Here is a 13,207-nt window from a genome sequence, read left to right as displayed (position 1 = left end):
AGTGGACCTGCTTCAGACCAGGGCCTCATCATTACAATCTGTCAGTAGAAGTAATACAATAATGACATTAAATATAACAGAATACTATTTCCACATGATTGTCTTCTTGTCCTTTAGGCTGAGTGCATGTCGGCTGTCAGAGAGAAGCTGCGAAGCTCTGGCCTCTGTCAGCTCACAGTCCTCTAGTCTGAGAGAGCTGGACTTGAGTAACAATGAGCTGCAGGATTCTGGATTGAAATTGCTCTGTACTGGACTGGGGAGTCCACACTGTAGACTGGAGACTCTCAGGTCAGGATGTACTTTTACTATTATATTATTACTTAACATTTTGTAAATTATTGTACCGTAAAATCAGGTTAAAACTTGTATGTCAACTTAGATATCAGTATATAAGGTGAGACTAATGTTAAATCCGCCATTGACCCTTTTCTTTCCTTTATTTGTTAGGAGGTCCAATAGACATCCCAGTTTCAAATTGTCTGTCAAGTTGTTCAGGGTTTACAGAGTCAGAATAATAAAAAAGAAGTCCATACTGATTGCTGAATAAATTAGTAAGTCCAAGTTGAACAAATAAATGAGTCCATGTTGAACAAATAAATAAGTCCATGTTGAACAAATACTGTGAATAAGTCCATGTTGAACAAATAAATAAGTCCATGTTGAGCAAATAAATAAGTCCATGTTGAACAAATACTGTGAATAAGTCCATGTTGAACAAATAAATAAGTCCATGGTGAACAAATACTGTGAATAAGTCCATGTTGAACAAATAAACAAGTCCATGTTGAGCAAATAAATAAGTATGTGTAGAATAAATAAATTACTCCAAGCTAAACAAATAAATAATTCCTTGTTGAACAACTAAATAAGTCCATGTTGAATAAGTAAATAAGCCCATATTGAAAAAATAAATAAGTCCATGTTGAAAACATAAATAAGTCCATGTTGAACAAATAGGTTCATTTTGAACAAATAAAGAAGTCAATTTTGAACAAATAAGTCCAAGTTGAACAAATAAATAAGTCAATTTTAAACAAATAAACAAGTCCATTTTGAGCAAATAAGTCCATGTTGAACAAATAAGTCCATGTTGAACAAATAAATAAGTCCATGTTGAACAAATACTGTGAATAAGTCCATGTTGAACAAATAAATAAGTCCATGTTGGGCAAATAAATAAGTCCATGTTGAACAAATACTGTGAATAAGTCCATGTTGAACAAATAAACAAGTCCATGTTGAGCAAATAAATAAGTATGTGTAGAATAAAGAAATTACTCCAAGCTAAGCAAATAAATAATTCCTTGTTGAACAACTAAATAAGTCCATGTTGAATAAGTAAATAAGCCCATATTGAAAAAATAAATAAGTCCATGTTGAAAAAATAAATAAGTCCATGTTGAACAAATAAGTCCATTAACAAATAAAGAAGTCAATTTTGAACAAATAAAGAAGTCAATTTTGAACAAATAAGTCCAAGTTGAACAAATAAATAAGTCAATTTTAAACAAATAAACAAGTCAATTTTGAGCAAATAAGTCCATGTTTAACAAAATAAGTCCATGTTGAACAAATAAGTCCATGTTGAACAAATAAATTAGTCCATGTTGAACAAATACATAAGTCCATCTTGAACAAATACTGTGAATGAGTCCATGTTGAACAAATAATTAAGTCCATATTGAACAAATAAATAAGTCCATGTTGAACAAATAAATAAGTCCATGTTGAAAGTATGTGGGATATTGATTTAACTGAAGATATGTCAAACTCTACAGAGAAGGAAGTGATCACATGTTGAATCCATCAATGTTCATGACTAAAACTAGGACAACAAGGTCCAGCCTGACTGCATATTATTGAACTGTATCCAGCTGCTTTTATTTTTGAGATTGTGGACAATTTAATCAAGATAATCAGTATTGTTTTATCACCCAGAACAGCAAACTATACATCACTCTGTGTGTGTGTGTGTGTGTGTGTGTGTGTGTGTGTGTGTGTGTGTGTGTGTGTGTGTGTGTGTGCGTGCGCGTGCGTGCCTGCGTGCACATGCATGTGTGTGTGTGCATGTGTGTGTGCAGGCTGTCAGCCTGTATGCTCTCAGAGGAAGGTTGTACTTCTCTGACCTCAGCTCTGAGCTCCAACCCCTCCCATCTGAGAGAGCTGGACCTGAGCTACAATCATCCAGGAGCCTCAGGAGTGAAGCTGCTCTCTGCTGTACTGGAGGATCCACACTGGAGACTGGACACTCTCAGGTAGGGAGAGGCAATGCTTGCTAGAAGGCTGAGAATCACACATTTTCTATGTCACACTGGAGACTGGACTCTCACGTATGGAGAGGCAACATCTGCTAGACATGTTCTCTGTCAGACCGGCTACGTCCGCACTGTGGCTAAATAGAGCTGTCGCTCCTCATTGGAGCCTCATGCTGTTCATTTCACACACAGTTCTGTTATTAAGGTGAGAGGAGCTTTCTCCCACCAAGCTCACTAGCTGAAACATTCATGTGGTGATCTTGAATCAGAGAGTGGATTCACATCTGCTCGTTTGGAGCAGTTGTTTGAAACTGGGAGTGTTTCCCCCTAAAGATCAGTTTGTTTTTGCACATGTGAACACAGCAATCACACTCAGATGCAGGACAAAACAAGCAGGGTGCACTGCGTGAAAGACCCCAGAACCAAGATATGTTTTTTTACGAACTCTGCAAGAATTAGGCGCATATCCGGAGATTTTTTTGTATATACTTCATGTCAGGTCAAATACTGAGCCATATTTGCCTCATATAGTATATTGTGTCCAGATACATCTAATGTTGACATACACACTAAATAAAATATCCAAATATGCACTCATGGGTCATGCCATATATTGGAAATATGTGGACTCAGTATTTGGCTATAATATGAACAAATCTGGTGCATGTCATTTTGTTGTTGTCATTGAAGAAAATATGGTGAAATAGGGTGTACAAATACAACACAAACTGATATCTTGACTCTGATATTTCACTGATATGACTCATGTGTGGAGCATATCAAGGGTATGATTTGTTGGTATGGGTGTGCTCTGTGTCTGGGGAAATACTCAGTATTTGTGATGGCCAAATAAATGTCCAGGTACAAAGGTATAAAGATATATGTTATCTGTATTTTACAACCAAGTCTGCTGCATATTAGCAGTATTTTCCTTAATTTAATTTTATAGAATGGAGCACAGCTACAGCCTAGTGATATTTTGAATTTGATATTCAATTGATTCATAGTAAATGATAAATACTGATAAATACTGCCATTCAGACCCTGGCGTCACTTTTCAATGCACAGGTACTCATACATAAAAAAAATTCCACCATATCTCCTGTGTACATCTGTTAAAGCTTTTTAGTATGCTTGACACCAAATGGCTACCTCTGTCAACAAAGTTAACTAATGAAAATGTCAATAAAAGGCAACAGTAACACACTTTCAAGACATCCAAATTTAATATCAAAGAAAAAATAATTTTACATGAACATTATCACATTCTATGTACACATCTTAAAAATATATTACTTGTTACTTGTTAGTTGACTTTTCAAAAGAATAAACTTAAAACGATTCTAATTATTCTTCATTTGGTTTGAGTTTCTCATCAGTTCAGACAGCAGAATTGTGGGTTGTTATACCCAAATTATCCCATTTCATCACAATCATGGCTTACAATCATGGCTTCTTATACTTCAAATTCAAGGACTCTCGTCAATTCCAGGACCCAAACGGCATAGTTTGAGACATGGATCAAGGTATTACTACAATACGGAGCAATTTTTTTAATGAGAACTAGCAGGTTTTACAGAAGCTCACAGACAGACAACAATTAGAGAGGTTTGAATGTGTGAACACTTAGGCCCCTATCGTTGCATCAGTGCTGTTTCTAGGCCGAGCGCCTGGCGCTGCGCAAATCAGTGGGCGTGGACCAGCTTGATATCTTCGTGTTGGCGCTACACGCAGCCTAAAGCATTACAGCCACGCCTTTTAAGCGTAAAATTATGCACCGTCATGCTCATTGGATAAGTGCAATAAACGAATCGCACGCTTGCCTTTTAAGCTCCAATTCCAGTGGTCCAGCAAAACCAGACAAAAGCCAAGCGCTCTGCCCCCCCCCCCCTCCCTTCATCCAGTCTGTCTGTCTCCATATATAGGCTATTATTCCATATTATTATGCTTCTCAAACCAATCTAACTGCAGTTTAAATACTGCAAGCATGTATATACCCTACACTATAGCAAGATCAAAGTGAAAAGAATGTTCTAAATGCATCAGCTAGAAAAATATAGCCTATTAGATTGGTGAAAGTTTGTCCAGAAAGATATAATTTTCTCTCGCCTGCTGCAGGAAGGATGATGCACATAAATATACCCTACATTATGTAAAGTCATTGCATAAATGTGTTTTTATTGTAAAACTAAATGTGAAATAGGGCCAAGTTATTGGAGCAGACATCACAGTAGGCTATAGCAGATGCCAGTAGAAGCGCGTTCCGCTGTCACTTATCTAAATCACGTTAAATCGACAAGGGGTATATATAGGCCCAGGAGGACATATATGTTTCACATAGGGTGGTGTTTTCATTTCGATGTTTTATTTGGTCCAATATTGAAATGTTCTACAATTGCAGGCTGTGTTACCATTACACATTATTTAGAACTACCTTTTATATCTATTTCGGCTCATTTGGTTGCTATTTAGTAGCTAAATGGAGCATCACAATGCATGCTGGGACATACCAGGCACTGAACTTACAACTTCTTTTTCCTATGGGAAGCTGGGTGCTGCTATGTGTTGTGTCTGTCTGAGCGAGGGAGTCACAGAGAGAGAGTCGTATTGTGCCTGTCAGACTGATATGAGCAAGAGAGAGGGAGTGACACAGAGAAGGGTGACAGAGGAGAGCCAGAGGAATGCTCCATGCAACCAGCGCACTGAATAGGCCTGGTTTTCAAAAGCGCAAAGCGCTAAATTTACGCCAGGTGGGAAGATATCATTACGCCGGCATTTAAGGCCGACACGCCCATTCTGGCCCATTTTGGCCCATTCTGGGACTGCGCCACGCCCATTCGGCCTAAAGCGCATTTGGCAGCGTAAAGCCATATTGATATCTTCCCGAGGCAGGCGCAAGGCACATTTTTTTTGCGTTTAAGGCCCATTTTAGCGCCGAAGGCCTGTGGGAGAATAGGGGCCTTAAACTGTGCAGAGGCACATCAAGTCTATATGCTTAATTTCAAAAACCTTCAAGGCCCAGATTTTTTCTCTCAAATTATTATTTTTTCAATGATTTTCACCTTACACAATATAATTCCACTGAAAGATGATAAAAGATATTGCATTATCGTCCATCCCTAAATTAGCTAGCTAATCCAACGTTATTCGAAACACATCTTGCTGAGGGTAGTGTTACCACAACATTCACAGATTCCTCTCTAGCTCCAGGAAAGGAAACTCTGCATGAACAACATGCACACTGGCTGAAAATTCTTTGCATTTGAATAAAAGACGCATGAGACCACCGAACAAAGTCTTTGTCCCAAACCGTGCAGCTGCTATTGTTCCCATAATACCACATGTCACTGTGCTTTTTATAGCAGTTCACCTGAGCCACTGTATGTTCAGTGTATACTGACTTCCCTGCTCTCAGCAAAAAGAGGGATACTTTCCAAATACACAATATCTGTCCTGGCCATGGCTCCCCATTTGTATCTATGCCAGGTTCTCCAGTGATCTCTTCAAGAACCAACCATTTTGCACATACAAATGATGCTGTCCCTGTCCTGTAGTGACACGGAGAAAATATATCACCTGCAAAACTCTATCTGCTACTATATTTGTAAGCAAATTTAACTCTGTGAATTGTTTCACTGGGATACAGTACCTCAAACATGGAATGAAGTGTTAAGTTGTCTGACTCAGGCCATGTTTAGACGACGTAAAAACACCTATAGCTTCCCCTATTCTGTCTGTTTCTAACAGGCTTGATTTATCTTTGTAATTAAAGTTTAAATGAAATTTCCACACAATAGAGTGACACAGAAGTCACAATGGTAGCCTAATAAACTGCTCCAGATTGGATTACCGAATAAAAACCCAGTAAAGCAACATAAAAAAGACCTGAGCACAATTAGGACTTCACTTGAGGAAATGCATTGCAGACAGTGAGTTGTCTTCAATTATTCAATGCGGGAGACAGTGATTAATAGGCTGTGCGACGTTAGCGGGCACTTAACGCAGATTGTGTTTTTAGCAAATCGTTATCACGTTTGTTGAATTTCAATGCGACTCATTGTGCCTGTGCCATAAGGCTGTATAGTATTGGGCTAGTTCAATGCTCCTATTGCCTACCATTGTCTTCCATGGCGAAGGGGGGCTGTGTCAACACCTGAATTGCATTTCTCCACTTTACATGGCAACAGTAAGGGGCAGCGTTTTCAAGAATTCCACTCTGGGACCTGTTTTGATTTCTTTGCGTTTTCACCCCCAAATAACGCCGTCACCGTGAAAAAGGAAGGCACTAATGCTAAAAAAGTTTGCCATTTTATGGGGGGAGCGTCGCAGTGTAAACAGGGCCTCAGATATAATGGCCTGTTTGAGGCGAGAAGGGAAGGAGGCTGGCTGTGCTGTGTGGAAAGCGCTCAGACCTCTCTGGATATAACGTAGCCAAGCAAGTAACTGTAAATTGTGGGAATACAATGCATCATACACATATAGATAAGACCCTTAGCTAAGACTGGGTGAGTTCTGTTGTAGCTGTGATCTCTGTAAATGTGTTTTTGAGACAGCTAAATGCCACACATCTATGATTCTGCAAACACAGGAAACTGAACTGCTGCATGAGGGGGAAAACTGTCTATAATTAGTCTATAATTAGTGTTAATTTTGTAGTCTATTTTTTATTTAGTCTTAGTCTTAGCCCCTGTCAAATGTCCTTGTTGATTTTAATCATATTTAGTCAATCTCATCCTGCTTTTGTTGAGTCAAGTTTTAGTCAACTAAAAGTTTGAGTATATTTTAGTCTCGTCTTAGTCAAAGAAACTAAAGGTCTGAGCATATTAGTCTCGTCTTAGCCTTGGGGAAAAAGATAGTCGACAAACATCTTTCGTCATAGTTTTCGTAGACGAAATTAACACAAGTCAGAAGTTGTTCTGGTCCGCCATATTTTACTGCAGCGCTTGTAGCCCATGCTTTATTTGCGTGTGCAACAATATCTTATACAACAGTTACAGGTACTTCCGGCCGAGCAATTTGATTGGACAAGAGGCATTCCAGCCAATGTAACATTGGTTAGGCTGCATTCAAATAGCGTTCTTCTGTGAGTAGCAGTGACAGTGATATCGATACAGTTAACCTTCATTACGAAGAGTAAGCTGAAATAGTGCTAACCTAAAAGTAGCTAGCTTAGCTCGCTTGCAGTTGTGAAATAGTCTCAACATGATGCTCGGCAACCCTTGGTAGTAGTGCAATCCTGAGGGAACTGTGTTTGTGGCGACAAATAACAGACAAAAAATCAACTGTTGTCTGAAATTACTTAAAACAATCTATTATTACTTGATGAATACAGTAACTGTTATGTATGTATGTATGTATGTATGTATGTATGTATGTATGTATGTATGTATGTATGTATGTATGTATGTATGTATGTATGTGTAACTGGTGGACTTCTGCATTGTGTTGTGTGTGATTGAAATGAAGGACCCAGACAACCGGAGTATCTTTGTCATCCATGTATTTCTGACAAGACAGAAAAATGAACAAAATCAATCCTTCACACTCTCCACGTCTCCAACACAATCCTCTCCCAACCAGGAACAGATTAAAGAGGAGTCACCACAATGACTCATTGATTCACATGACGTTAAACAGTGTTTTTATTGTGAAAACGTAACAATATGTGTGAAACAAAACACAGTAAACATACCTGACAAGACAGAACAATGAACAAAATATATCCTCCACACTCTCCACATCTCCCCAACACAATCTTCCACAAATTAAACCAAGGGGAAATACGGAAGTTCAGCTGTCAGATTTAACTCGTCAAAATACATTTATACAAGGACCGATACATTGAAATCTACCATCTAACAGGTGCATCCATACATCATAAAGGTGAGACTAACAAAAATATGAACTAAAATGATCAGAGATTATAGGATGGAATGTGATAGATTATAGAGCTAAATATCACCCAACAAGGAACAGATTAAAGAGGAAGAGGTGGGGCGTACACAGGAAATTAAGAGGCACTGAGAAGGAGGAGTTACATTGCTAGACAGCAGGGGTGGGGTTGGGATTAAAAGAAAACTGACAGGTATATACATTAAGATAACATAAATAACAGAGATAGAAAACAGATTTAGTGTAATTATACATGCCATAACAACTTTTGTTACACTCACCTCCCTAGAATTACACTAACATCTGCATTGTACCAAAATGTACCTGTGTCATACTCATAGATATATAAATCACAAAAGCACAGAAAGAAAACACTGAATTACTGGAATTGTGATCTTGTGACAATAAGCCGGCATAAGAATACCACCACATACAGTATACAGTGGATTACATCAGCAATAACTGCTACCAAAAAAAAATTGTCAAGAGGGACAGAGACCCGCTCGTCGCCTATAGCAGAATCTCAGGACACTCTATGGACTAAATGAGGTGCCATTTACACCACACAATCTAAGCCACACGTCACTTGGACACATCTCAAAAGTAAAATCTGCTCAAAATGCTCAAAACAAAAAGAGGAAAACAACACAGTTATAGCTGCTTCTTGAAGCTTCTTGAAAGACAAACAATCAAATCAACACTGTGTGGTGCTATGAGACCATAGACTCTATGAGCCTCCTAACAGGCTTAACTCATTGAGTGCCATGGACGACGTCCAATTAAATAGTGACGTAGAGTGCCACGGACGTCTTTCGACGTCCAATGCGTTTTTTGACGGTGGGACGTCGATCAAAGCCTTCCGCATTTCCTGTACAACTATTGTAGCTATTGGAGGTCTATAACCTATTTTACAGAACCCTTAGGTGGCGACAGTGCTCTCCAGATTACAGAAATGTCAGGAATACACAGCCTGAAATAGCCGTGATCAAAGTGAACCCGCTCATGCTGCAGCCCAGAGCCATGTAGATTGTTCTGGCTGCAACTGACGGGGGCTGCGAACACAGTCAATCCGCGCACACAACTGAGCCCTTCTGCCTCTGTCTGTCTGTCAGCATAGTTTCTCCACACGATTAGCCGCTAGAAAAGCAGCAGCCGACAATGAAAAGCCAAACCTTTTACTGCAGTCCGCGTGTGGCTTCTCCATGTTGCGCTGCCTGGGAGGCGGCGCACCAAAAGCACTCCGAAAATAGACGCTGCGTGCGTGAGGCTGTGTGTTAGTGTGGGGAGGAGTTTTCAGCTGAGGGGGGGGGAGGGGGGTGGGGCACGCAGGGCAGGACACAACTACACCACATCACTACATCAGAAAATATTACCTAGAGTCAGTGAATGTGCTTGAAATGCTGCATTTCACAAAAGGCTGAATATCTCAGCTTATAATTTGAAATGCCTGAAAACGCTGAAAACAACCTATCTTCTCCGGCTCATAACTAAAGAACGGAAAATGGTATCAATAAACTTTTTTTTGCTGATGATACAATAGAGTCTCCTTGTTCTTTTTGCGTGTTCTGTGTTTACATAGTAATATCACACAATATTCTGTGGGCCTCGAGAAATCACTGAAAACGCTCTGAAAACTCTGGCACTGGGAGCGTCCGTTCTCCAAAAGTGGCTGGCACTCAATGAGTTAATAGCTCTGCCAAATCATGAAGCACGGCCCTCATCCCCGCCAGAGGCCTGGGATGGGACTAACATTAACATGGGGAGAGTGTGACACAGGGGATGGGGGGAGGGGTGGGATGTAGGGGATGGGACTAACATTAACATGGGGAGAGTGTGACACAGAGGAGGGGTGGGATGTAAGGGATGGAACAGAGGGAGAAGCAGCAGCAGGGATGGCCATAGGTGGAGGATGGGTCTGCAGCAAAAGCACAGTCTTTAGCAGCTGGACATAATCTTGTTACAAACTGCTGCACAGTCTCTCTTGGTTTCTGTGTTATCTGATAGAAAGCTTGACGGGCGATCGCAGTGTTTACTTGCGGTACGAAGTAGGCATTCAGTGCTGCGACCTCTGCACCATAATCTGCTGCCCCTCCTGTGTTCAGCAGGGTTGAGAAAACATCCTGGAAAAAGTGAACAGCGAGCACACTCCCAAAATATACAGCTCCGGTACAGGGCACATGCAATATCAAGTCACAGCAGAAAAAGCCAGCACACAAAATGTCCTTTTATGGGTTTAATACCTTAGTCTGGGTAGGGCAGCAGCACAGCAACAAACGTTTCGGCACGCAGGCCTTCCTCAGTGTTGTGCCACAGTAGGTGGACATGACAGTTAAATACAGTCAAAACCGGAAGTACATTCAATTACAAATTTACATAAACCGCCGAATGTAGACGGGTACAAACAAGGAAACGACCGTATCAAACGATTTACAATTATAGATCATATTGTGTAAAGGCTGGCTCAGACTACAGGATTTTTGGCCCGATTTATGCCCGATTTACCCCTCCCGAGAATCTGAGGAGAAATCTGGCCTGGCAGCTTGCCAAGCTTGGCCCGATGTTCAGCACAGATGAGCGGTTTGCAGATCCAATCTTAACCCTCCCGATCTGCTCGCAGCCTCATCGGCGGGTTCAGCAGAGACCAGAGCGCTCCGCCTTCTCCCCTCTCTCCTCTTTTCCTCTCTTCACACTTTCATCCCCGCCTGTCTCGCATTATGCTCCCCAAAACAAATCTCACGGCAGTTTAAATATAGCAAGCGAGTAAACAACGCGACACATAGCAAGATTGTCTGACTCTGAACAAGTGAGAAACGCTCTTCGGAAACGCTCTAAACTCATCGGCTACCAACATATATTTCCCTGCTGCATGTCATGATGAGATCAGATCGGCAAAAGTTTGGATAGACTGGATTGCTTCCCGCAGCAGCAATGCCTTTTTCCCCCACACTGCCTGATAGACAGGTAGGAGATTACAGCCTCTGACTGGCAGGGGCTTTGAAACTACGGTATAACAACTTTTTATTCATTGGTCATTCATTGTGATATAAATTAGTGACATTTTCCCCAACCAAAACTGTGCTGTTGGTATTTGGTAGCCTATCTGATGCCTGCAGTGCGCTATAGGAGCAGAAATTGATGCACATCAAAAGAGCTGCGTCAATTAACGATAATGACGGGAGTCTTGCGCAGCAGCAGGATGATGTATTCTTCGCGAAGATTTTCAGTCCTAAATATCAAATATGTTTGATATGATCGGGACGGCCCCGATGAGGCTGTGATCAGATTGGGAGGGTTAAGATTGGATCTGCAAACCGCTCACATTACCAGATAATCGGCCCGACCAAGCTTGGCAAGCTGCCAGGCCAGATTTCTCCTCAGATTCTCGGGAGGGGTAAATCTGGCATAAATCATGTAGTCTGAGCCAGCCTTAAGAGATACAACAAAGTTCAGATCGCACATTGGTCAGGAAAGCACACAAACGGACCTATAGACAGGTAGAATACAAGGTGGAACATATATTGAAAATAGAATTATTAGAAAATAGAAAAATAATTTTGATTTAAAAAAAAATAAGCCTGTATATTACAGGTATCAAGTCCTTTGACTTGATATGGTCCCCTCTCGATCAAGATTTATTTTAGTCCTTTCGTTATTATTTCTGGCCATTTGCTGGGATCATTCAAATTAAAATCTTCCTCACCTTGTACCGTTATAATATCCTCATGCTCGGAGTCAGTAACGTCAGTTGCGCTGCTGCTGGGAGGATTCAAAATATCATCTTGTTGTCCAGTTATTATATCCTGAGACTCAGTAACGTTTTCGCTGCTTGAGCCAGCTGACACGGTCTCTGGTGGATGGGCTTCCCTGCTCACGGTCATGGCGGGCCAGGCAGCGCACCTGGCAGGCTCCGGTGGCGGTGGATGTGAAGAAGAAGGGGCGTCTTCCCTGCTACTCCCGGGTGCAGCGTCGCTGGTAGTACTAGCAACAGCGGTAGTGGTAGATGTGCTAGTGCTACTAGCAGTAGCAGCTTGAAGGACTTGAAGGTGCAGCACCAGGTCAGGCGAGGGCCACAGCGATGGTGTTAGCAGCACGGACGGTAGTAGATGTGCTTCTGTTGCTGCTGCTGCTGCTGCTGCTGCTGGCAGCGGCCTCCATCTCCGCTGGTGGACTTGGTGGATCCCTCCCGATGGCGTTGTCACTAGCAGCAGACCTGGGTTCAATAAACCTTAACAAGGAACCCCTCTGCTGTTCGCGTGTTTGCTCCTTTTGCACTCGCCTCTTTTTGAACTGGGCACCAGACAATTTTGGTCGCTTAGGGTTACACATGATGTTTATGTTTCAAACTGCCCCTTTCTTTCGCTTTGCTTTTTTTCTTTCTTTCTTTCTTTCTTTCTTTCTTTCTTTCTTTCTTTCTTTCTTTCTTTCTTTCTTTCTTTGTGGCATTGTTGGGGTGAGGGCGGGCCACCGCGGGAGCAGGTAGGCGGGTGCTGCAGGTGCATGAAGCCCATTCATTGGTGCAGCGCCACAGTATGAGCGTGATTGACCCATTGTGTGGGTTGTTTGTTTTTTTCATCTTGCCGCCTTCACAAGGTGGCGACATAGGCGGTCGCCTATGTCGGCTATATGCACGAACCGGCCCAACAGTGCAATGTTATCCAGTCACTGTTTGTGAGTTCAATTTCCACTCACCTAAACAGGCTTGGTTGATAGAGGAAAGTTCCTCCGCTCTCCTTCTGGACAGGCTATAGCACGTACAGACTACAAGATCCTCGTGAGTCGGCAGTCTCTGTTCCTTTCTCACTATACAACTGTCTGTCTGTAATCAGGAGTCTTTGAGTCGTTGTGGTTTTCACACTATATGACTGAGCTGCGACACATTAAAAGATATTTCACCAGGAGAATCCCCCGACGAGTCCGCAAACGCAGTGTCACACCTGCTTTATTCTTTCTAAACACATCAATGGGTCATTCTCCAAAATTGGTTCAATGTTAGATTTATTAAGCCGGAGTTATTAAGTTTACGGCTATCTCAAATATTATTTGGGTTTTGAATGGATAAT

The 13,207-nt window shown here is 41.4% G+C and overlaps 1 protein-coding gene across 1 annotated transcript in view; it reads left to right on the top strand.

Moving 5' to 3' along the window:
• Window positions 1–13,207, top strand: part of LOC310773367 (protein NLRC3-like) — a gene marked incomplete at both ends in the record, with an annotated part of 40,898 nt that overhangs the window by 24,153 nt on the left and 3,538 nt on the right. The window contains one exon of the mRNA XM_083633235.1: window positions 2,082–2,255. Coding sequence (XP_083489361.1) covers window positions 2,082–2,255 — 174 coding nt within the window. The remainder of the gene's footprint in view (window positions 1–2,081; window positions 2,256–13,207) is intronic.

This window comes from Poromitra crassiceps (genome assembly GCF_964638095.1).
Source record: "Poromitra crassiceps genome assembly, chromosome: 3".
In the NCBI taxonomy this organism is placed as follows: domain Eukaryota; kingdom Metazoa; phylum Chordata; class Actinopteri; order Beryciformes; family Melamphaidae; genus Poromitra; species Poromitra crassiceps.
The sequence above is the reverse complement of the archived record's forward strand: the minus strand, read 5'-3'. Positions and strand labels throughout refer to the sequence as shown.